The sequence below is a fragment of the Canis aureus genome, chromosome 3 (assembly GCF_053574225.1).
Source record: "Canis aureus isolate CA01 chromosome 3, VMU_Caureus_v.1.0, whole genome shotgun sequence".
Taxonomy (NCBI): domain Eukaryota; kingdom Metazoa; phylum Chordata; class Mammalia; order Carnivora; family Canidae; genus Canis; species Canis aureus.
In genome coordinates this window covers 40,435,264-40,461,249 of record NC_135613.1, presented here as the reverse complement: position 1 = coordinate 40,461,249, position 25,986 = coordinate 40,435,264, and the positions used below count along the sequence as shown (strand labels likewise).

General features: G+C 38.1%; 1 protein-coding gene across 10 annotated transcripts in view; it reads right to left on the bottom strand.

Annotated features, from left to right (window-relative positions):
• The window catches only part of NFIA (nuclear factor I A), a 373,107-nt gene that overhangs the window by 72,640 nt on the left and 274,481 nt on the right, over positions 1 to 25,986 (bottom strand). For 7 of the 10 annotated variants that reach the window (XM_077892018.1, XM_077892019.1, XM_077892017.1 and 4 more), the window contains exons 7-8: positions 7,443 to 7,571; positions 5,091 to 5,144 (exon numbers count right to left, since the gene is read on the bottom strand). In XM_077892018.1, coding sequence (XP_077748144.1) covers positions 5,091 to 5,144; positions 7,443 to 7,571 — 183 coding nt within the window. The remainder of the gene's footprint in view (positions 1 to 5,090; positions 5,145 to 7,442; positions 7,572 to 25,986) is intronic. The other 3 variants (XM_077892020.1, XM_077892023.1, XM_077892022.1) reach the window with 1 other exon arrangement.

The following is a 25,986-nucleotide window of genomic DNA, read 5'->3' as shown; positions in this document are numbered from 1 at the left end:
TGGCAATTCTTATTGTAGAATGACAACATAATGTTTTCTCAAATGACATACTCCAATAATAAATAAACACCTTGTGTCTGTTGGCAGATTATTTCAGCACCTTGTTAGCAACAGGTATTTAATTGCTTCTCATTTTCCTGAGATGATTCAATTGCACTAAACCAGGAGAGACAAATTAGATTCAGCTCCTTTGAAAGGCATGGGGAGGTTCTACAACTAAGTTAAAAGCTTTCCTAAGAGGCAAAGAAGTTTGCACATATGATGCAAGAAAGCTGAACACTCCTATCACTGAGTTAGAGGGGGGGCCTGTGCCAAGGGAGAGGTGCCATGGTTATGGTGGCGATAAAGGGAGTATTTCTTCTGGTGAGCCCTTAATTTCAACAACAAAAATTTTGTAATAAAGGGGATCAAATCACCTTGAGCTCAGTATTTCTCTTACTGCCTGTCAAGGTAGAAGCTCTTCATTAAGACAAAGTGAATATGTACTGAGGACTTATTCACCATGCAGTGCAGCTCCCTAAATGCTACCAAATACATGCACTTGAATATTACATTATCATTACACATGGGGGATGGAAATAACTCCCTGTTATTCCCAAACCTTCAGTGTGTCTTCAATCAAATCCATGTAGTCATTCGTTCATTCAACAAATATTTGTTGAGTGCTTTCCTTATACCAGGTACAAGGTGGAGGGACACAGGCAGGAGGAATAAAGCCATGGTTCCTGCTCTATCACTAGACGACAACTGCTGCCTTCATATTTTACCTCTCTTTCTTTCCTCCTCTATTATTTTCTATGAATCTGCACTCCTCCAATCTTTCCTGGTGACCTCCACTTCCTGGAAGGTGATCTTAATTCTCATAATTCTCTGCAGTATGTTTTTCTTGGCCAAACCGGGAGATACTGTTAACTGCAGACCCTTAGATGTTTCATCACTAAGAGCAGGATCCCCGCCTGAATCATGAGGATCATGGACTTAGAGAGGTTTATAGAGCTTATAAACTTCTGACTACCTCTCCAAACAGAAACTGGCATGACTCTTTGAAAGCTGCACAATAAATCTTTGGTTTATATGGCTATTGTTTTAGCGTATCTTATGTATATTTTCAGTACCAGGGCGATTTTACTTCTCAATTCCCATCATGTATGTTTTTGGACTCAGAAACAAGTGGGTGGTTGAGGTTCATGCTCACATTGTGCATGTCTTTAATTCCTCAGTTTTTTTTTTTTTAATCCAAAAGAACGACTTGTTGGTGTTGCTTTGTTTTGCACACTTACAGTTAAAAGGCACTCTGCAGGAGAATAGGGGTTAAGTCTTATGCTTGCCTGGATTCTCCCATTGCCAAATGTCACAGCAGTTCTCTATTAGGATGCTCTTGTCCCCAACAACACCCTGTGGTTCCCCTATCACAGTAATACACCTGCTGGCTTCCTTGTCCTGTTACCCACCACGAGGTAAGCACTCTGAGGCCAGGGCCCAGGCTTCTCTTGTTCACCTTATTCGACAACTAGTAGAGCACCTTGTACATGCTGTTGTGGTTGATAAATATTTGTGGAAAAAATTAATGGGTCCCCAGACAGGGGAGTGTGCGAATCAATTTCAATGCTGAAAAAAGTCACACTGACCCCCAAAATTGTGTTTTGAAGTGACTTGCAACTAGCGGGAACCCTGCATTACTGGTAGCAAGGATTCAAGAGCTAATAAAAAAAGGTCAAGTGATTTGTTTATGGCTGTTATTAAAAAACTCAGTATGATAACATGGGCTATGTCATGCTTATCAAAAGATCTAAATGACTATGTTATGTCTTAGGCTAATAAAAAATGTGAAAACAAATTAATTGTTTATATAAATGAAGTTTACTTCTCCCAGTGGGGAGAAAAAGGTAGAACCTACTGATGCGGTGGAAAAGCCACTGAATTAGAGACTTGATTTCTGTTCTTGGCCAGACCTCTCCATCTGCAAGAGTAATGTGGAATACATTACTAACTGCTAACCAGCATATTTCTCCCCTGCTCACCCCACTTATGAAGCCCTGATTTTATACAGAGTGGCAATGCATTCAGCTAAAAAAAAAAAAAAAAAAAAAAAAAAAAGACTTCCTAGCTTCTCTTGCAGCTAGAGGTGAGCATGCAACACAGTTCCGGCCACACAGCATAACATTCTACAAAAGGTGGCAGAATGAGCTGGCCTTTCTTTCTGCTTGTGATGCAGATGTAGGGCAGTTGTGCAGCAGCCACATAGTGACCATGAGGTCACAGCATGAGGATGAATACAACCCGTGAAATCAAGGCTAAGAGATAAAAATCTCAGTCCTTGGGCTCTAACAGTCCTGAATCACATACTTCTTTTCACAAGAAAAATATGACCTGTTTAGGCAGATTTTTCTGGTACTTGCAGTCAAACACATTTTTAGCTGATATAGGAAACGGATTAGACCAGATTTTCAGAGCACTATTCTCACATTCTGTGGTTCTAGAGGAAGCTCAGTAAGTGCTTACTTGCTAAATATTTTCAACCTCTGCCTTGCAATGTGTGTAGTGTAGGCGCCTCCCCATTTCTAAATCTCTAAAGCACAGAGTTGCTTTACTTAGTAGAAAGCATTAAATGAAATGAAATGCTTAAATTAAGTATCATTCATTATCTTGTTTTTTAAAATAGCAAAGATTTTAGGCAGACACCTATGTTTCAAGAAGATGAATTTTCCAGACACTCTAAAATATCACCGATTGCTCCAAATAATTTCAATAAAAGGAGCTAGATCCTTTAAATCATCAAACTTATAACTCCTAAAAAAGCAAAGGGAAGAACAAAGATTTTTTTCAATTATCATGAATAAAACAAACTGTTGTGATTAAATACTATTATGGTTGAACTTTTAAGTGCTGATAAAAGAAAGCCTTTGAAAGCCCAATCTTTCAGCTGAAAAGTGCATAGTAATTACAATAATGTATAATGACATACAAATGCTTTTATGGAAACTTAATGTCTTCTCCGCTCCTTAAGCTATTCCAAAATGCTTCAACTCCTTTACCTAATTGTACCTACACAGGTGGCCAAGGATTGTCCCCATGATACAGATGACTAAACTGAGACCACAGGGTTAAGTGATTTATCAAAGCCACAAAGAAAACCAGTACCAGAGAGGGGACTTATTTTAAGAAACCATGTATCTACCTTCATGATGTACATAAAGAAGTGATTCGAATAGCAGAAACTAAGAAAAAACATGACTTTTATATCAAAGTTTTACTCATATAATCTTACAAAAATTTTCTTTGGATGGAAGGCTGTCATTCTTCCCCATCTTGGATGTTTCTTAAAAAGAGGTCCTGCATAAACTATTATACATTTATCACTCTAAGTTCTTCTGAAGCAATATGATCTTGTCAATGTCAGGGAGGGGATGAATGCTCCTTGTGTACATTTATGTGCAATTTGAGTAGTTTTTATTTATCCATCAATATTTGGGCAGAAAATCCATTGCATGAGATACAATAAAGGTAACAAAAAGTGTAAGTTATAGATCCTCCTTTCCAAAGGTTTCATTCTAGGAGAGCGACAAAACCTGTACATTAACTAGCAAAGCACACTCCTTTAAGGAGTGTGAGGTGATGGCAGCCTGTGTGGAGCTACGGAGTCTTCATGTAGGAAATCATTCTTGAGCTGGTCTTGGGATGGACAAAATGTTGATAGGTGAAAGTAGTAGGGACAGCATGAAATTTTCAAAGCCTGGGTGAAAATGGGTGATTTACTTGTTTGCATGATTTGAGTATGTACTCTATTTTCATGCACTGTGCAAACAATTGCAAATACAGGATTTCATTTGCTCCTCAGATGATATGATTCTCTTGAGGTAGAGATTATGATCTTCAATTTATAGACAAGGACCTATGACTCAGAGAAGTAAAGCAATGTACCAGGTTCACACAGCTGATAAAAGTGGTGGAGACAGGATTCAAATGCTGGTTCATTTGACCCCTAAGCATCCATGCTCACCCACTATGCAATGCTGCCTCCCTTTAAGACGCTATTTTTTTTTTTTTTTTGCATTTGCTCTGCAATTTCAAAGAGAGGTTTCCTTTGTAACAAGTGTCCACCAAATTTCCAAATTTGGAAAATAAATTAAAATAACAGGGCCATTGTTTTTTTTAGCTAGCTGACCTTGTTTTGGTTGTAGCTCTGTTAAAATATCACCCCTGGTCTGGGCATTGAGATATATTACACAGTTGTTGCTTACAAACTGGTGTTTGTCTAATCAAGATATTCCAATGGGAAATTTTAAGAAATTTCTGAAGAAGGCAGCAGAAGCCCTGCAATCTGGGTACTATGCAGGAGTGGATATGCCATGTGATTCTAAGCAAGGGTGTAGTAGACAGCTTCACCTGTCCCTGTACCCCAGGACTCTGATAAAAGACACACCTGTCTCTTCTTCTAGGCCCTTTGAACTTCAACTGTCTGTCTGGATTCTCTCATGATTTGGGTTATGGCAACTCTTTACAATAAAAGGAATAGCAAGGCTAAAGTCTCCTTGATGTACACATCACATGTACTCCACACCGACTCATTCAGTCAGACTGTCTCTCCTTCCCTTTGGCCCCATATTCCTAAAACATCGACTCCTAATCCTGTGATCTCATCCCAAACATTAGCTTATCATCTGGTTCAGAGAAGAATAAAGGGCATCATGGTGCCTACAGCAAATATTTTTTAGACAGAGAGAGGCTCAATTCTAACCTTTGTAAGTATCTTAGCCCTAAAATGTCTCAGGTTAGCCATCTCTGCTCTGTGATTCTTTTTTCTTTTTTTTTTATGATAGTCACACAGAGAGAGAGAGAGAGAGAGAGAGAGGCAGAGACATAGGCAGAGGGAGAAGCAGGCTCCATGCACCGGGAGCCCGACGTGGGATTCGATCCCGGGTCTCCAGGATTGCGCCCTGGGCCAAAGGCAGGCGCTAAACCACTGTGCCACCCAGGGATCCCTGCTCTGTGATTCTTGCCACAAAGATGCCAATGAAGAGTTTCATCTAAATTAAATTCCCTTTACCAGACCACTAAGGGGGGGGGCAGGGTGCAATAAGAATGGGTACCTGAGTAGATTTTCCAGAAAGGAGAACCGAGGATGCTGGGAACCATCTTGAATTCTGGTGAAAACAAAGAATCTTTGGTATTCCATAATTCTTAAACTAGGCATCTTTCTCTTTTCCTCATAAACATTTTTTCATGGTATGAACAGGAGATCAAAGCTCATTGTTCTGAAGGTTAGGGAGGTCCACTTTGGTTCAACCCAGGGTGGGTCATTTTAGCAAATGTGTTTAAGTACCTAGCATGAAGAAGCTCCCAATCTTGGCACTCCATGGGTAAATTCTAGAATTGTTATAATAATTTGTAGAACTATGGCTTTAAGGCAAGACACATAGAAGGCACCTCATATTTATTGAATAAATGATAATATATGTACATTGCTTTATGCTCCTCAAAGAGTCTTTACAAATACTGTTTTATTGTGTTTCTACATTAAGATCAGGAAGTTGGGAGGAAAAGTTCATTCAACAATAGTACTGTACCATTTTATTGGTGAGGACATTAAAAAATCCACAAGAGAAATGGAAAGGCAAAGAGGCAGCTTACCAGCTATCCTGATTGCCAGCCTACTGTTCTTCCCATTCCTTATTATCTTGTTACACTAAATCTTTCTTCTGCTTGAAATGCCGTCTATTCATGCAAGCAACTTCTTAAGATTTGACTTCAACGCTGTCTAAACTTTGAATTTTCTCTATTTGATAAAAAGTAGTAATAGCACATTCCACATCATCTTCTGAATGCTTATTTTCTTGTATCTCTTCTGCCCTAGACTGTATGCTTTATGTGGCCAGAAACCACTGAATTCCCAGCGACAGGCACTCACTTAGTAACTTGTTTAATGAATGAACAAACCTCCATAGTCCCTGCCGAAATTTCTACTTTTAACATTCATTTAGCATTTAAAATGTTAACCTGACCATAAAAAGATGTGAAATGTCACATGCCTTATTTCTGAGACCAAAAAGTCTTCTGACTAAAAGGACTTTGTATCTTTTATTTTCCACCACAGTTTAGATGCTTAATGAATGCTGACTATGAGGATAATATCATATAATATCATTATATAATTATAATATCATTATATAATATCATTATCTAATAATAATAATACCATAGCCCATTTACAGAGACTCATTCTGGGACTGTATAATCCAATTTGGATGCAAAGTTTTCAAGTTATAAAAAAAAATCTATTTTGCCTTTCTGATTATAACACACACACACACACACACGCGCGCACGTGCATACCACACAAGTGAAATAATAAGGGATCTTGAGAAAATTCTGTCAATGATCACAAGATGTTTAAAGATGGAGCAAGTAGGTTTTCATAATTGTGGATATAGTAATCACTTCACAAAATACTCTGAATACTTATTTTCTTCAGAGTGATTTCTGCACGTGTGCATTGGACAGCCCTCTCAACTGCCCTATTTCCCTGAGATGCTCACGGAGTATTCATAAAGGGATTCAGATTTGTGGGTCTAACATTGAGATTAATGCAAGAAATATCAGTTTCCCCAGGCATATGTCAAAGTAGACACGAGACCATAACTTTTTCTAGGATGTTTTATAATACCAGCTGGTGGATCACAGACCTACCTATGTGACAATCTGATGGCAGAAAGTAAACGTGGTTACAATTATTCATACTCCTACTGTGGAGTTTCATAAACAAACTAATAAATATTTTCATCTTGCAATAAGAGCAAGTTAAGTGATTTGCTGACATTCTCTTGAGGTTTAAACTTGTCTTTAATGTGAAATACAAATCATATTTCTTGTGGACACATTTTAATAATAAACTTAAAAGCACACGAGACAAAAATAATGAAAACACTGCAATGAAAACCAGACTAACTATCTACCACTTCAAAAGGAGTGAGTGAAGACTGCTCGTCAACACCGTGATGCAAACAACCTCAATGCAAAATGCCACATATTGAAATCAGGTTTTAAGGAAAGGGAATCAGCAGGAATGAGAATGAAACACAGCTCTTACTTGAAAACAGGTAACTAACTACAGGAAAATATATTCACCTAACACACACACACACACACACACGCACGCATGCACGCACTCCTCTTGTACAATTTGTAGGACAGATTTGATTTTGGTTCAATTCGAATTACCTCGTACCTCTTTGCAGCATCCCCCTGAGAATGACAGGTGTGGTCTTTTTTTTGGCCTGAGATGAGGATCAAGGATTTGACAACAAAGCTGTCCCCACGGATGAGAAACTGGCCTGGGTGCCTTTAGGAGCACTCTGGGAGAGACCTCCCTGTCTCTCCTTTTGCTACGTTGTTTACAAGGACATGATCTAAGCACAAGCAAGGATGCCTGTGGAGCCGCTCACCTCTGGGTCCTGTGATGACAGGTCGGTGGTGCTGTGTGAATGCAGTTCCCAGGGAGGAGGTCTGCGAAGGGGAGGGGCTGCTGAAACCAGACTTCTCCGACTTCTTCAGTGTGGTTGGAGATGGCATTCCTGGCAAGAAGGATGGAGTGATAAGCACACTTTAATTCATGGCACGACAGCTTGTACAACCTAAAAGATAAAACTGAAAGAATTAAAAAAAGAAATCCACCTGTGAGTGCAAAATTTGCTTTGAGTTTCTTTGAATTCGTCACAGGAACAAACAGGGACAACATGGTCCCCTGGTAAGTCCAACTATAATTGATTTCAACTTATTCCACTAAATCACAGTCGACTTTGGCATTATTGATCTTGTCTAATTACAGAGGGCCACTTCCCAGTGTTTCCTACAGGTAGTATATGCCTGTGGCTCCTGGGGCCCTTCAGAAAGGAGGCTCTCAAAGGCACGTGAAGACCTCAGCTGCAATCAGTTCAGCTTGCCAGGTACTTTACTGAAGAGCCAAGGCACTCAGTCCACATTTTAAATAATTTAGCTACCTTAACATTAAAAAAAAAAAAAAAAAAAAAAAAAAACCTTTAACAATGACAACTCAATCTTGCTTATCTTGTGAATTATTTATAATTGAAAAAAGAAAGAAACGAGTAAAAAAAAAAAAATCCTTAAATGCCCAACAATTGAAACTGGTTAAATATGCAAATAACACTGTTAGAGAATAATGACATGGAAAGATAATAATTTACTGACCTGACAAGGAGTAAAGACATGGAGAGCGATTATGAAATAAGATGTTGTGCTATGATGCCACTTAAAAATATATTCCTATGTACAGAGAAAGAACTGGAACGAAATACACATAAACTGTAACGGCAGTTCTCTGTGTGTTAGATTCGGGTGGTATTCATTGCCTCTTTTTGCTTACTTGTTTTTTCTATGATGAACATATATTACATTTATGTTAAGAAAATACAATAAAATTTTGTTTTTAAAAATAGTATTTTTAACATAGTTTTTGAGGTTTGCGTAACATCTAGCATAGAGAATGCTTTGGGAAGAAAATAATGGGAAAATAGTCTCTTGTAATTACTGAGTTTGTAATGTTCTCAGCAACCACGCTGACATACACAACTGGAGGCATCTATCAGTTTGGTAGGGTGCCAATTAAAACAATGAAAACTTGGATATAAAAATAAAGGAAATGACTCCTTGTCTCCACATTACAGGACAAATTTGGGCTCTCTTACATTTGCAGCACAAAACTGGTCTGTATTCATGTCAAAAGAACCAAATCTCCTTTACTTACATAATGTCTACATGTGTTATTCTGTCTATGTGAAAGAATTATTTGGGTGAGCTGGAAAGATACGTAGTGAAAATAATAATGATATTAGCGTGTACCTGTTATTGAGAGTTACTAACTCCTATGCACTGTGCCAAGCACTTTATAGGTATAGAAGTGTCCCAAAACTTAGCTTGGACTGTATCTAAAAATGTCCTTGTTTTTTATGTTCACAGATTTCCTTAATGAGGTTCTACAACACAAGCTTTGAGCGTGACTACAGATTCTATAAGGATAGTCTGTTTTGCCCCTTCTGTTTTCAGGATATCCAGCGAGTCTAGAACACAGCAAGTGGCCTGAAAAGATATTTAAACTACATGTAACAGTCTCAGCTTTATCTGTGGCTTTACTAACTGATACATGGACATAGTAAAACTTTAGAGTCTGACCTCAAAAAAGAAAAACAAATTGCAAATTAGTAAGCACATTTGCATGGTACCATGTAAGGACATTGAGAAGTGGTTTGAGATTTCACACCAGCTTGACAAATCTAGATCCTAACCATTCCAGATCAATGTCTGTGTGATTTGAATTAAAAAGCATGTCATTAAGCGACTTTAGCTACGTGTTTCCTTGCTCTTTGAATCAGTAACCAAAGTCACACCATACCAAAATTCTAACATCATTAGGATAGATTGGGGTTTTGGACCAACATTCATTTGCAAGTAACCTAGCCTAAGGTATAATCACAGAATTACATTAGAGAGGGGATTTCAAATTAAAAAATTAAAGGGAGGAAATAAAGAGTTACCAAAATGTAAACAAATCCCTCAATTCATTCAAACGTCTCCTGTGCAAAGCACATTTTGAGGCTGCCAACCAGTCCACTGATTTAAACTCCGTCAAATGCCTGAATTATGTGTCATGAAACAGAAATAGAGCAGAAAATGAAAATGTCAAAACTTTTAAGATGGCAGAATTTTTTTCAGACAATGGAATCACTGATGAAATGCAGTATCTAAACTAGCCTTATTACAGAAAGCAAATGGTTGGACTCACAGAAAAGGGAGCATTTCTTTGAAAAGTTCATGAGTTCCATCCCATGCCATTCTAAACACTGCAGGAATATTGACATGATTTAAATCCACCATTTACATTTACCCTTTTAAAAGGGGGAATACAGGTAAAAGTCAGGCAGTAACGAGCATGAAGAATGAAGTTGGTAAACAGATTCAAAAACAGCAAAATTCAAACCCTCCTTGAAAGGGTTAATGAGAAAAGAAATACTGTCTGCACACAAGAAGAACAAGCCAAACTATGTATAATCTTCTAAATTTATCACAGTCAAGTAAGATGAACCCTAAGGCTGTCATGAATCTCAAAATTACTTTGGTGTTTTCAATTTTTAAAGACTTGTATTGAGCACATTTCCTTATTATATACTTTAATATTTTCTCCATATGCATAATGTATGTTTTGGTTAATTTGCTTCATATACTTAATTGACAGGATAAAATTTCAAAATGGTAGTAAACTACTTTATGTTAAAAGCGACAGAACATTAATCTTGACTTTTATTTTTGAAATCAAATTTGATTTCTGCCGTTAGATTAAGTATAAGCTTCTTGTTAGAATTTCTTTTACCAATTAGCTACGCACAACTGTTATGCAATGGTTGTCCAGATTAACGACTGATTGGCTTTTTCTTAATACATCAAAACTTTTTATTTCAATGTACTTTTCAGAAGTATCATATTTCTTTAAAAAGATTTGCCCTTTTCTAGAACAAACAAAATATTACTTCAAAGTTCTTTTCACTATGTAAAAATAAAGAATTTTATAAAACAAGAAGTTCAGCAGAATGCTGTGTTTCAATGGGACATTTTCTCCTATTGATTGCTATTTAAAAAAACCCCAATGATGGTAAAGAAAATAGATTTCTTTTTTTTTTTTTTGAAAGAGAGCGAGCATGTGTTTGGGGGGGGGGAACAGAAAGGGATGGGGAGAAAGATAATATTAGCAGGCTTCATGCTGGGGCTGGATCTTACAACCCTAGACCATGACCTGAATTGAAATCAAGAGTCTGATGTTTAATCCACTGAGCCACCCAGGTGCCCCTAGAAGATGGATTTCAAGAAGCATTTTGGTTTGTCACTGGTTTTCTATCAGACTTTCTGAATTTCTCTCCACTTCACCATTTTTCTAAGCTACCTGAGTCATTTCAAATAGTGTCCAGAGGACAAAGGCAAATATAAAATTCTAGTCATTCAGTGACTCTGATCCCTAAAGGCAGTGGTAAGCGAGAAGCCCAATAGGAAAACTTTGAAAGCACAGGCCAGACAGGCCTAATCTTGTGATTAGGTTATTGTATTGCAAAGGTGAAGAGACTTTTGCAGATGTAATTAAGGTCCCTAATCAGGTGACTCTGAATTAAGTGAAAGGTTATGATCCTGGGTGGGCCTGGCCTAATCAGGCAACCCTTTAAAAGAGGGACTAGAAGTCAGAGAGCTTGTCCTGCTGTCTTTGAAGAAGTAAGCTGCTATGATGTGAAGGCACCTGTGAGAGGGCCAAATGGCAAGGAAATGTGGGGACCTCTAGATGCTAAGTAAGGCCCCTGGGTGACAGCCAGCTTTAAGAAAGCTGGACCTTCATCTTAAAGCTATAAAGAATTCAATTCTGTCAATAATCATGAGAGTGTGCAAGAGAACTCAGAGCTCCAGAAAGGAATGCAGCCTGGATGAAATACTGATTGCCGCCTTGTGAGACTCCGAGATGAGGGACCACCTAAGCTGTGCCCAGACTCTTAACCATGGAAACTAGTGATAATGTAATAAGATAATGGGGTAATAAATGTGTTTTGTTTTAAGCTATGTTTGTGGTAATTTGTTATACAGCAATAACAAACTAAGATGTTACTCAACATCTTACTTACATGTTACTAAAATATGAGACTTTCAATCATACTGTCCATGCTAAAAATGTGTGCATTAAAGATGCTTACTGGACACTAATAACTCTCTAGAATTCCAGAGGTTTCCATCATTTTTAGCAAATTCATGTTCGGTAGTGAGGTTTTCCACTAGCTAAACTCACCCAGAGAAAACAGTATTACTTTGTGCAAAAGAGGCAAGTAAGTGGTTATTTCAATGGCATAAATTTTATTTCCAAATAAATTCAGAAAATTTTTATTTCACTCTGATTAAGAAATATGATAACAAAACCAGATCAAATGATATGAAGAAAACTCAAAAGTAATTATTGGACTCTCCTATAACAAATCAAGGTTTGTTTCTGGTAAGTTTTTCTACAACCTGATATTGCAGAAAGTAAAAAGAAGAAAGGGGGGAAAAACAATTAATTACAACTCTGTCTGTCTCCTCAACTGTGAGATTTACCAAACACTTTGACCAAGAACTTTACAGGGATAGTTACAAAACAAGTCTTACAGGAATGAGAAGAAAGTACAACGCTGTTCTTTGCTTAAGGAAGCTACTTAAAATGGATTTTTAGGAGTCAAAGGAGGTACAGTATTAATGGGAAGGGGGTTGGAGGGAGAGATCACAATAAACTGTAACTATTCCAGAAACAATGGAACACCATGCTAGACTGTTACAAAGGAAAACCGTGACAAGCCAGTGTGAGTGCTTACTTTGCCCAAGGAGTTATTAAAAAATTCATTATCCTGTGAAAATTATCAATGGTAAATGTTGTTCAGGACAGCAGGATCTTATTTTGTCTATTGAAGGAGTTTGCATTGTTGAAATTCAAGTTGTCAGAGTTAACTAGTATATATTTCTTTCTTCAAAGTATCAAAGTCAAGAACAGAAAGTATTCAGTAATGTGCATTTATAGTCACAATCTGTTTGGGAAAAAAATATGGAAACAAGCAAACTCTGCACTTTTGTTCTAAAATCCAATATATAAGCAGGTTAGAGAGGACTACAAAATGCTGCAAGTTTGACTTTATATATTCTCCAGATCATTGCCCTCATCTAATTCCCAATGACTATCAGTACTACTGCTTTAAGCAGAACAACTATTATACCAAAACTAAAGGCTGCTGGAAGCCTTCATCCATCCAGTGGCCTCAAGAGAGCTAGGAGGCAGCTAAAGAGATGGTCATCAAACCTCTGCATATTGATCATTTCTAAAACACAGACCGAAAAGAATAAAATATACCAATTATGGAGTACCTACTATGTGCCATGTACTTACAAATATCTCAAAAGCTTACATTTTCATTTCCCAATTGGTAGCTATTAAAATTCTGCCTATTTATAACTTAATACTGCAGAAACTTGACACCGAGATGTCAAGCAACCTGCTGATGATCATAGCAAGCTATTAAATGGTATTTTAGACCAAGATCTCTGGTTCTAAAGCTTGTATGTTTTGTAATACACCACACTGCCTCATAGAGTTTCCCTTGTATATTATAAAAATTGTGTCCTATTTAAGTCAATAAAGTATATTTACAGTTGAAGTTTCTAATTTGGTTATCCAAAAAAATAAAAACATGCAAAAAATAAAAACAACTCCCAAGTATACTAAGAATTATCTTGTCTTATATACCAAAGGTTTTTCTTGGCATTAATTAGTAGGGATTAGTTGGGATTTTTATTAACTATATTGCATTTATTAGCAGTCATTCTAAGATGGAACCTCCAAGACATAAATATTGCATAGACTTAGAAGAACATAATGACCCAAAAATGTTAAATTGTAAAATAGTAAATACATACATTTAATATATACAAGAGGCTTCTTGCCTGTTCAACAAGTTACCTCCTCTATAAAGCCTCCTGCAAACAGGAGGATCAAAAGTCTTCTTTTTAGGACCCACTGGCATTTTGTAAGCCTTGTGTATGTTATTGTGCAGGAATACCTCAACCAGAGGTAAAGTCTAACACACACAGTTATCTAGGATTCAGTAAGTCTTGCCATCAAGAGAGGCCCCTGAGCTACTAAAGTCAGTGTCAAAATAGGCAACTTAGCTGAGTCACCAAACTCAGAGGAAATCACAGTGTTACAAACTCCAAGTATTTCAAGGAGAAGGCTGTGATGGAGTGAGTCGAACGCTATTGAGAGGTCATGTATAATGAGAAAAAATGACCTCCAGGAGAGGAAGGTACATGGAAGATAGGTCAGAGTGGTTTACAAAATCAGGAATGAAGAAGGGAAAATGGGCAGAGTCAACTCTTCCTAGAATGAGTCTGTAGAGGGAAGCAGATAATAGGATAGTAAGTTAATATGGAGTTGGGGGGTCAGCGAGGCAGAGCTTCCCGAAGATGGGAGGCAGTAAAGCATGCTTGCCTGACAGATGGGCAGAAAGCAAAGACTCAGAGGATAATGGAGGAAGGGAAGTCCTGAGGAAGGCGAAGGGCTACACAATCAACTACTTGGAGGAGCTGGCCTTGAACCAGAGCTCTTCCCACTTCCAGGGTGCTGCTCTGCCAAGATACCTCTTCCTGAAAAAAGTTCCGATTATTTATCTATCTTACTCACACAGACTAATCACAAGCTGGTTTAAAACCGAGCACATTAATGATACTCAAATATGTGTCTATAGCCTAAATGGTGTGCTAACCACTACTATGGCTGTTCTTCAGATTCCCTTACATCTCCAAGTCTAAGTGTAGGCAATGGGCACCCCAGTCACATCTGTCACACTAACAGTATCAACATACATTTCAGCCCCATTTCTCAAGCTCAGGATGAAAGTTGATTGACGTACCCATACCATATTTTGCAAGTCATCTACCACCAGCAAATTTATGCTTGGACTCATCTCCTCCCAATAGAGAGAATGCAGCATTCTCTGGCAGCTGGCACATAGGCAAGAAGGGGACCTTCCCAGGACCGTCTCCTTTGCACCTTGTGATGAAAGAATCACCAACCATGATGCTAAATAAAGGATCTGATTGCACAGATCAATCCCACAGTTAAAGGGCCATTCCATTCCTCTGGGTAGAAACACATGCTGTGTGATATGAGGAGGTAGTTCAAGATCCTGCACTCATCTTAGATTTGTGTCCTAATGATAAAATCCATTATGGTTCATTCCAACGTAATTCATTATGGTTAACACGCTCAACAATAAAAAAAAAAAAAGTAAAACATTCAGACTATTTTGACTTTTAACCTTTTTCAGTGAATAGAAATGTCTTAAAATCATTTTTATGAAGGGGAGAATAAAATGGAAGTTAATATAGCTTCTGAGGTTTATCCTTCTTATTCTATATGCACCCATTTAAGATGAGCTGAAAGGGCCCCCAAAAGAATTAGCACGTCATAAAGAAGTTCAGGTAATTTAAGAGGCTTGCATACAAGCGATTTCTTTAATTTTTAAAAATGGGAGAATGGAGTAAAAATTATATGGATTCAGGAGAAAAGAAATGATGAGTTCTCTAATGTATTCCAAATGTTCATTTGTGAGTGAAAATTTACAACCCAAGAGAATAGAGAATAGACACGAGGAAAATGTCATACAAAGATCTGGTTCTTGGGCCAATGTTAAAGTTTCCTGATTTTTTAGGGGATTTTCTCTCCTTTGAGGGTACATACAGACACCTCAGCGTCAGGACCAAAGTTTAAAACATTATATTTCATGCTCCTACCACTTAACAAGTTCGAGATTCCCTACCCATCCCATCCTCTTTCTAACTATCCCATCCTCCCAGGTGTTCAGGGGAGGATTGATTTTGGCTCAACATAGCACTCACACACATTCACAGAGGACTAAGAATAAACAAGAAATTACTGAGAAAACCAAATAATTTCCTTTGCATAAAAAATAAAAACAGTATAGTATAGCATAATGTTTTATTCATCCTGCCTAGATACCCAGCTGAAAAGTAAAAAACTCAATCATACATATGTTTGGTTCATATCTGCCCTATCCAATATGGTAGCTACTAGCCACATGTGACTACTTAAATTTAAATTAATTAAAATTAAATGAATTTAAAAATTCAGTTGCTCAGCATAGCCACATTTCAAGTGCTCAAAAGCCATATTTGGCTAGTTGTTAAAATGCTGGACAGTAAAGAGAACATTTGCACGATTGCAGGAAGTTCTATGATCTATATGCCACCAAATAATTTTTTACTTTTGGTCCTATGGTTATACAGCAGGCAAACCTTACTTTTATATGTGTAGCTATTTTGCAAGACACAGAGTAGAACATATACACTATACAAATACAAAATTATATATAGGTGGGGGGAACCAATAGCCCTCTCCTCCCAACTCCCCAACAGGCTGGGGATAATCGGTGCTCAAGCCTAGTGAACACCTTTATAGATACTTTTCTCTACCTAGAATACTAGTTTCAATGATGTGAAGTTAAGTGTTTATTAAAATATGCTCATTTCTGTCAGAACATGATTGAAAGCTTGGTGTTTAAGGATCTTACTGATAAAATTTAATTTTAAAGATGTTGTCTGTGATCTTCCATGTTTGGGCTATGCCTGCACTGGGGATCTATTAATCCCAGTACTCCTTGGACACAAGCACAATGCTCACCACTTTACTTAAGGTAAAATTTGAAACTGATTGGAACATTTCATAGGGGAAAAAAGAAATAGAATTTTAGGCCTCTTCAAATTGCTTGAACTGTGAAATCAAGTAATGAACACTAGAAAAGGTTCTGTCAGCTAGAATCTGAGCTTAGTGTAGTCAGCATTTTCTTTCTAAACCTTATTATGGCAAGCATTTGATTTTTCATCTCTGTACTGTGTTCATCCTCACAAATAAACTACTATGACCTCCACCTGTTACTTAGTGAAATCTGCCCACCATCCTTCGATAACCTATTCTTTGCCATCAAAGGCCTTTGAGAGTCACCGAGAAAGTGGGAAGATAGAGCTGTGCAAGGAGCAGAAATGATACGACTTTATAACTATGCAGTGGTTCATAGTTCAAGCTGGACGCTACACAGCAAAAGGAAATGGGTTTTGGTGTGTGTGTGTGTGTGTGTGTGTGTGTGTGTGTTTAAAGGCAGTGCCTATGGATGCTGCAAGGGGGCAACACATTCCATCATCTTAACATGGAATTTTTCACAAAAAGAGGCTCTCTCTTGAGTTATTATTTAATGCAGAAAACTCCCAGCCCTTTCTTTATAAAAGGAAAACCTCTCTCTTCAAGAGTTCTGCCTTGGGGCACCTGGGTAGCTCAGCGGTTGAGCGTCTGCCTTGGGCTCAGGTTGTGATCCCAGGGTCCTAGAATGGAGTCCCGCATCAGGCTCTCCATAGGGAGCCTGCTTCTCCCTCTGCCTGTGTCTCTGCCTCTCTCTGTGTCTCTCATGAATAAATAAATAAAATACTTAAAAAAATAAAGAGTTCAGCTTTCACTTTCAATAGATGAGCCAACAGGTCATTTGAAAGCTTCAGAACACTTTATGTTATGTTCATTATGCAAGACAAAAGGAACCACTAACCTCAAAGGCAGCTCTGTGGATGCAAAAGGACCACACTGTTACTAAACACCATTAAAATACAAAATAAAGATTACAAAGGGAAATAACTGTGCACAGCCGCATAAATCATTTTCTGAAGCAATATCTGACAAACTCGTTTCTTTTTTTAACAATGACATATCAGAAAAAAAAACTCTGTGTAAAGTTGCACTTCTCCTGATTAATGCTACACTCAACCCAAGAGACGTTGTCTGTCTAATTACATTGAATACTTATCTGAGAGGGATTAGCAGCATGTTTCTGCTCACTGTCATTCTTTGTGACAACGTAATGATAGATCCATTTACTTATGAGTGCAATGATTAAAAACCGTGCTGTTTTCTTAACTGTCTTCGTATCTTGGAAATATTTTATTAAAAATTACTTATATGACACTAAGGGTAAATACTTGGCAAAGTTTTTCATATCAATTAAGTCAACAAGTTAGTTCCATTCACTCAGTCTTCACTGAGTCTCTTACTTAGGGTTGGTGGAAACTTGATCACTGTCATGCTTTTTTATGTTGGGAGTTAATGATTCACGCTTTTTTCTCCTTGTCTTATTTGTCCAAATCCTAAAGTTTGGTTTTCACTTAAACTAAAAACTGCTCGTGGCCGACATTTTCTCTGGAGTCATGATTTAGCACTTCTCCTTCATATTCACACCTTTTTTTTTGGAACCCAACACAAGGATCCAATTTTATACAGACAACTCCCCACGGGCCAATCAGAAAGGGTTGCTAGCGATATACCATCTTTTGCAGCTTCTTCTACTCATATAATTAACTTCATCCAGCATCTATTAGGAAAAGGTCCTTACACAAGATAAAATCTGAAAAGCAAACCACATTGGGTTCTACAAGTGGGCTGGCTACCCTCAAACCAAAGGATTATTTTCATATGTGTCTAAATAGACAAAACTTGGGTCCTCTTTTTTCCTTCCACTCACCAATCTCAAATGACAGTTGTCATCAATCGTGTCCCTGGTTGTAAAAAAACAACCAAATACACATACTGAATGTAAGTTGCTGAACTGCTCCCACAAGGCAGAGTTTATTCCTATGGCTTTAGTCAAATTCAGACAACTATCACGTAGTCCAAGTGGCAAATAATGACATTTATAACAAATTATATCTCTGGAAAAGTCTCTAAATGTGTGGCTAGGACATAAATTGAGGTAACCTAATATAATGATGATGTGTTATAAGGATTTTTTTTTAAACTAAAGGCATGTTAAGGCTTCAATGCTGATGGACAAACTCATAAAAATATCAAGCACATCAAAAGGAGAAAAATCACCAGTTAAGTCTTTTGAGGATAAGATTTCTTTTCTGAAAAGAAAAAAAATCACCCACTGAAAAAGAGAACTCTTAAAATTAGAAGCAGGTGTCACCACTATGAAGTGATAAATATCAAAGAATAACTGGCCCTGAAAAGCACTCTTATGCAACCCATACTACTTTTAATCCTTACATATGTATTTTGACATAAGAACATGAAGAGCCGCTTAAATCAGTCCCTAAAGAGTGTTAAAACATAAGAGATGGTGCGCAGCCATTTTGGTAAACCCTCACTTCAGCTGGGTTCATGAAATGGCTGAAAGGCAGATGGCAAATTCGGACTGGCATGGAGTCGTTAAGTAATCGTGATATCTTAGAATTCAGTAATCTTGGAAGCGAATCACCGTGAAGCGATTTCTGGGTTGGGATTACCTAAAAAGGCAGAGTAATCTGGTATTACAGAGGACACTTCAGATTAGAAATGGATATTGGGCTGTCGTTCCTTGAATTTCTAATGACTTGAGTGCATTTCCAACAATGCCAATGAAAACTTCAACAACCTGTCATTACAGACAATCCCTAAAGATTGGCACATTTCTTCAAAATGAAGGGCAATAAATGCGGTGTGGACCACATTAAAACCCCAGAATAGCTGGGGTAGCCTCTGGATGAGTACTGAACATTCACAGCTGTCTGGAAAGCCCATCCTCCACAGTGGGCTCATGGCACTGGATCACAACACAAAGCTCCTCACTCCAAACAGACCAGAGTACCAAGAGCTGGAGGAGGCCAGTATTTTAAATCCAGCAGTTTCAGAGGGGTTTTCAATCGTAAGGTCAGTATTACTTTACCCTGGGGAGGCAAGCCAGTCAACTGTATTTCAACAGATCCAGCTTTTTAATTTTTTTTATTGGAGTTTAATTCTTTGTAAGGTTAAGTGATGCTATGACATAGAGTGGCTTTTTAATTCCTGACGTTTTCCCCTATTTGAGAGACACACTTTGTGACTCAGTGCTGGAGAGAACCCTCTCCGTGTTAGGACTTCTATTGTTCAGGAATCTATCAGGAAACAGCCACTGATTTACTATGCCAATGTGAGCATTTCTCGTAATCCTGTAGGATGTAATTCACCCATCATCTCGAAATGGGTGCCACATCTTTGATTAATTGATGAGTTTATGATGTATTTGAAATCCTTGGATGGATAGAGTTGGATAAATAGGCATTATTGTAATCCTCTGCCAAGCAGGAAAGTGATTGGAATGTGTGCACAACCGCATCAGAAGCTGCCACACAGCACGGCAGCAAAGCTACTGACTCTTGAGGTCTGCATGGGCAGGAAGGCTTCTTTCTTCCTTTCTCTCATATTCCCCATATAAAAAGCCCCTATTCTGGAGCATTAAAAATCTACTTTATTGAAGACATTGATGGCCAAAAAAAAGTAAACTTTATGCTTATATAGACCAATGGTGTTGTATTTGTTTAGCATTTAACTAGAATAACCAATATGTGGGAAAAATAGAAAAATGTAGGAGAGAGAGAAGGAAGTCAGACAACAGATTTATGATTTACCTGTATAATTTTTTTTTACAAATTAAATCTCTTTCTCTCCCTCTCTTAGAACAATGTCTGGCCCATAGTAAGTGCTCAATAAACATTAATTGTTACTTACAAACTCTTAAAATTTCATCAGTATTCCAATGATAGAACATAGGTCAATTTATCTTTCATTGTTAATTAAATTGTGGTATTATCTGAGTCTATGAAACACCTACATTGTGTTTCATAGAACAAAGGAAGCAAGAACACTAAAGAATTTTTTTTCTTTATATTAGAGGTTAAAAAACTACCTTCTGTGTGAGTTCTACAAATATTTAATAATGCTAGATATAATAACATTTATGAGATGCAGGAAAACCAGTATAGCAAACTCTTAAGTAAGTCTGATCTGCCTGCCTATCTACTTATCCCTTTTGTTTCTTCTCTTCCAACTATACTTTCTGGTTATTTTTCCCTTCAGTGAATTTAGTGTCAATTCAGAATAACTGTGTTTCCTCTAAGTAAGCATTTGCTTAGATTCTACCCAATTTCATTACTCACAAATCATAAAACTCTGTGTCAGGAAGGCAGATTTGAGTCCATGGATACAGAAAGATCTTTTGCTGGAGTCAGATGGCATTGCCTTGCACACTTCCTGAGAGTTTTCTAGTATACTGGTTTTTCACATGCTTTTTAGAGATAAAAGAAAGGCAGGTATTACAAAGGGAAGGAAATAGGGACTAGTCTTTTTTTTTTTTTTTTAAGATTTTGTTTATTTATTCATGAGAGACACAGAGAGAGACAGAGACCCAGGCAGAGGGAGAAGCAGGCTCCATGCAGGGAGCCCGATGTGGGACTCGATCCTGGGACTCCAGGATCACGCCCTGGGCTGAAGGCAGGCGCTAAACCGCTGAGCCACCCCGGCGTCCCGGGACTAGTATTTATTGATACTCCTTTAATAATGGAATGGTTGATGCACTAGCGTTTTCAAGCAGTTACAGTGGAGGACTGTGGTCCAAGCCAATGAAGAAACTCCTAACCTGCATGAATCTTAGCGTACTCATACCTGTATTGCAGCCACTGGGTACTTGGTTAAGCACTTAGCCCTCCTTCCTTTACTGGTTGTAAACACTTTGAGGGCAAGGTCCGTCTTGGTTTACTTATTCATCTTTCCCTCTATCAGCAGCACAGTGCTTGGCATACAGTAGACACAGACACGTACAACATATTTTCCATTTAATTTCATGTACAGGCATACCTCGGACATGATGCAGGTTTGGTTCCAAACCACCACGATACAGCAAATATTGCAAAAAAAAGCAAGGCAAATGAATTTTTTGGCTCCCCAATGCATATAAAAGTTATGTTTACACTAGACTATAGTCCACTAAGAGTACTATAGTGCATTGTCTAAAAAATTATGTCTAAAAATAATGTATATGCCTTAATTTAAAAATATTACTATGCTAACTACCATCTAAGCTTCCTGCCACTTATAACCACTGATCACAGATCACCATATCCAATCCAATAATGATGAAAAAGCTTTCAATGTTGCAAAAATTACCAAAATATGACACAGACAAGGAGTGAGCAAAGGCTGTTGGAAAAATGATGCCGAGAAACTTGCTCAATGCAGAGTTGCAACAAACCTTTGTTAAAGACACAGTATCCTAAAAAAAATGCAATAAAGCAAAGCACAATAAAATGAGGTATGCTTGTACCTTAAACTCATAGCACTTCAGCGTTTTCAAAGTATTCACTAAAACAAAAAGATAAATAGTATTCATATAAAGCTTTATGGTTTATGAAGTATACTTTACATATGCTAAAAGTACTCTATGTCTGGTGCCATGCACAGTACCTTGCACACAGCTGGTGCTTAATAAATGGTAGCTCCTACTTTTATTAACATCTATTTGATCATTTCAAAGCTATAAATCATACAGGCTGGGCTGCTTTATTGTCCCCAGTGTTCACATAGAAGGAAATGAAAAATCAGAGAAGTAGTTTGCTGGAACCCCCCAGGCAGGTTGGGTTCGTGGCAAAATGCAAGAATTGTAGAGTTTTGATTCTTAATTTGCACTTTTTTCTCTTCAGAAATATGTTCTATTTCACTCTTATTTCCTCCCTCCTCAGTGAGCCTGTGAAGATTGCTGTGGCTGGAATGAAATGTGCCTTGCAGTTCCTCCTTCCAACATGTTAAATAGGGCCACAGGATGAGCCAGCACTTTGCTAACCGAGGCCACCAGGGTTGTGCTGAAAATGGAGACGGGAATGAGGCAGGGCAGAAGACTGCACATCCAGATCCAAGGTATACGCTACATCTCTTCCTTCCTTCTTTCTGGAATATTTACACAGCCTCAGTTTCAAACATGAAATTAAAAATTTGGAGATTTGGATAATTCATTTACTCAGACGAGCCCAGCTGAGATGCAGCATCTGTTTTCCTGGGAGCTTCTGTATTCACGAGACTGTGCATCTGGGTTCTGATGCAAGAGGAGCCGCACTCATTCACACAACAAATGTATGCAGCGCTCTGCTTCCTGAGCGCTTCGCCCTACTCGCAGGGTGAGATCAGACATGTGTGGTCTCCATCTTATTATTCATTTATTTATTCAACATATATTGATCGAATGGATATCCTGTGCCAGGTACTATATAGGAGGCTTCAAGAACAGAACAGTATATTTTTTGCCCATGTTTTATCTTATATGGTATAGTTATGTGAGAAGAGTTATTTTTCTTTTTATAGGTAACCTTTTGGACTCCAATTACAATAGGTTATTTTAGGCCTTAATTTGGCCTTAAAAAAAACCCCAGCTTTGATAAATAAAGTAAGGACATTTGTGGGAAAGATGGTTAGAGTGCTCATTGTGGAATATAGCTTTCCTGCCATAAAACCTTGTTTGGATGAAATTTCTCTGATAGAGGAGGGTCACTAAAGAACAGCCCCCTTGCTATCATACCCGTGCTCCCTGGTGTACCAGTCTCTAATGAGCAGGTGCCAATATTAAAGGGATAATGGAAGAGAACGTTGCCACAGAATGATGCTTTCCCACTGCTCCATAAATGCAGAAGAAAAGCCAAGACATTGATCCTATGGCAGTGTTCTGTAACAGTGACTATTCCTATTAAAACGGGAGACGGTGGGAGATTTAATCATTGTCTTTAATATATGCTAGTGCAGCAGTGTCTGTGATCAATGTACTTTTGTTACCAGTCTGCTGCCTTTTTATTGGCATTGATAATGGGCCTCCTCCTATGTGTCTCAGCTACATGTTTAAGTTGGTAAACTTGGCCCATTCTTACAATTGATGAATGGCGGTTGGCCGTCAAATTAGGACCAGCAGAGTTGGGAACCCAAGTGAACCTAACATGCAGTATTTAACATGACAGTGAATGAACAGAAGCCTGCAAAATCCTACCGTGCTCCCAGTCACTGTGACACTGAACTCTGGGTCTAACAGGTCCCAGGCTAGTGGCTGACCAGATGTTTACAAAGATATTCTTCTACAAATGCCATTAAAAAATGTATTTCTTTACTTAATGATCATGAAGAACAGACAGCATGTTACTGCATTCTGACCTTCAAAAATGAAGACTACTTAGCCTTTGGGAAGAAGTTTATCTCCAGAAGAACTTTATTGCTGAAAGTTTTTAAAAGGATAGCTAGAACTAAACTTACTATTTATCAAGTTTGACTTTAAAAACTTTTCACTGAACTGTTTAGAACTTCTGATGTCTTGGCGAACGTAATGGTGTCTGTTAGTAAGGTTTGACAATCATGGTATAATTGAAGTATGCTATTTCTGACCATTTTTCTACAGGAGAGAAATTCAGGAGTCTCTTACTCCTGTTTTCAAGCACAGTACTAAACTTGACTCAAAAGTCCTACAATTTCATGCTTTTTCACAATAAAAAATGATCTTCACCTCTTCTGGAACTTCACGAAAACGTACGTGCTTGAGGCAGCTGTGGTCTCAAATGCAGTAAGTGGTGCTACTCGGTAATCTATGAAGTGCACTGGACCCTTAAATGAGTCACTTTTGGGGACACAGAACCTGAGAAGGCTCACAGGACAACCACAAAGCTGCCTTTCAACTCAGGAAGAAAGATACAGGAAGAACACTTAAATTTATATATACTAATGATTAAAAGGCTGAGGAATATCAAGTCTCACTTTCAAGTTGGTGACTGTTTCTCATCTGGGTTCCAGCTGAAACCTAGTTCCATGGCTGCCTTTTGGGGAGAGTGTCCTCTATTCTCCAGCCAAACTGAACAACTCTTCTTTTCCTTCTAAGGGATTTAAACCTGCCTGCTTTCAACTACCATTTTCCTGAATATAATCCTAATGATACTTCACATGATTAGAGAACATTAACTTTAAAAAGGGATTCTGGCACTTGGAAGGGAAGTTCAAGTTCATTACCTCATTTGATTGTGGCAACCCTGTGACAGAGATGGGCCAGAAACAACAGTTCTCATCATACGGATAGTGACTGACAACTGAAGAAATCTGATTTGTCCTCGAAGACAGGGACTTGATGGGGTCATCTCTGTACGTACTCCATACTGCACTCAGTCAGCGCTTAATAAAGATTCCATGACTTGGTTTGACTTGAATTATACTGATTGGCCATTCTTCATGCACTTAAAGTAGAGAAAGATGAGAGAGAGAGACAGAGACAGAGAGAAAGATATGGAGAATGTTCTTTCATGCAGTGAGGTATCTAAACACTGCATGAGTCACTGCATGAGTGTACTACCCTCTCTGATGTTTTAAAATAGGTTAGGTTTTTACCTATCCAGAAAAATGTTAAAGGCATTCTTATTTAAAGTAGGGAGGTAGGTTGGAGAGTATCCCATGATACCTACTTTGCCTCCAGACAAAGATTGAGTGGTGAGAGCCAAGGGAAGGGCTAGATCAGTGCTTTTTAATCCCTAACATGTATAAATATCACCCAGATAAACATCACTAACTGTTAATATTCAGTTGGTCTGGGTTGGACCTGAAATTCTGTTTTTATTTTATTTATTTGAGAGAGAGACAGACAGAGACAGCAGCAGAGGGAGAGGGATAAGCAGACTGTACTGAGTGTGGAGCCTGATGCAGGGCTCCATCTCATGATCCCAAGATCATGACCTGAGCAGAAATCAAGAGTTAAAGCTCAACTGACTGAGCCACCCAGGTGCCTCCTGAAATCCTGCATTTTTAATAAGTTCTGAGGCGATGCCATATTGCCAGTTCTCCAACCACACTTCGAGTAGCAAGGTTATAACTCCTATGATAGAGAGCTGATAGTGTCTCATATGGATGTCCCTTGAATTTGTAGAAGAGAAAATCTGATAGGGAAATCTGAAACACTGTAGACATAAATCAGGGTGGTTATATTAAATATTCTACAAAAACTCACAACTGTGGTTCTTGATATAGAGCTTGTAATATTGAATTATCTTAAAGAGAAAATAATTCTCTTTAAGAAAGGTTTGATTCACTCAAAGGAATACCCTTTAAGGCAAGGGATACTTGAAATAAAGGTTGGCACACCATTACTTGTCAATGGGACCCATGGTTGAGGCTGAGCGATTATTTTGATTACTACTTGTTAATAATTGGATTTAGCTAAATAACAGTTGACGGATTGAGAATATAGCAAACATCAATTCTAGGAGGATTATTGGTGGCAAATTCTGTTTTTAGATTTATTGAAAACACACCAAATTCCCTGCTTTGTTAGGCTCCACTCAATCAATCAATATTTATTGAGCACCTATTAGGTGCCAGATGCTGTTATGGATGCTGGTGATACAGCAGTGGAAAAGAAAGACTAAGTCCCACTGCTCATGGAATGTCCACTCTCCAGAGACAACACAGACAACAGCAGTAGATAGTGGTATAAGGAAAGAAAAGCAGGATTATGAATTATAGAATGATGCAAGAAAAAGAGCAACTATTTAGATTATTGGGAACGT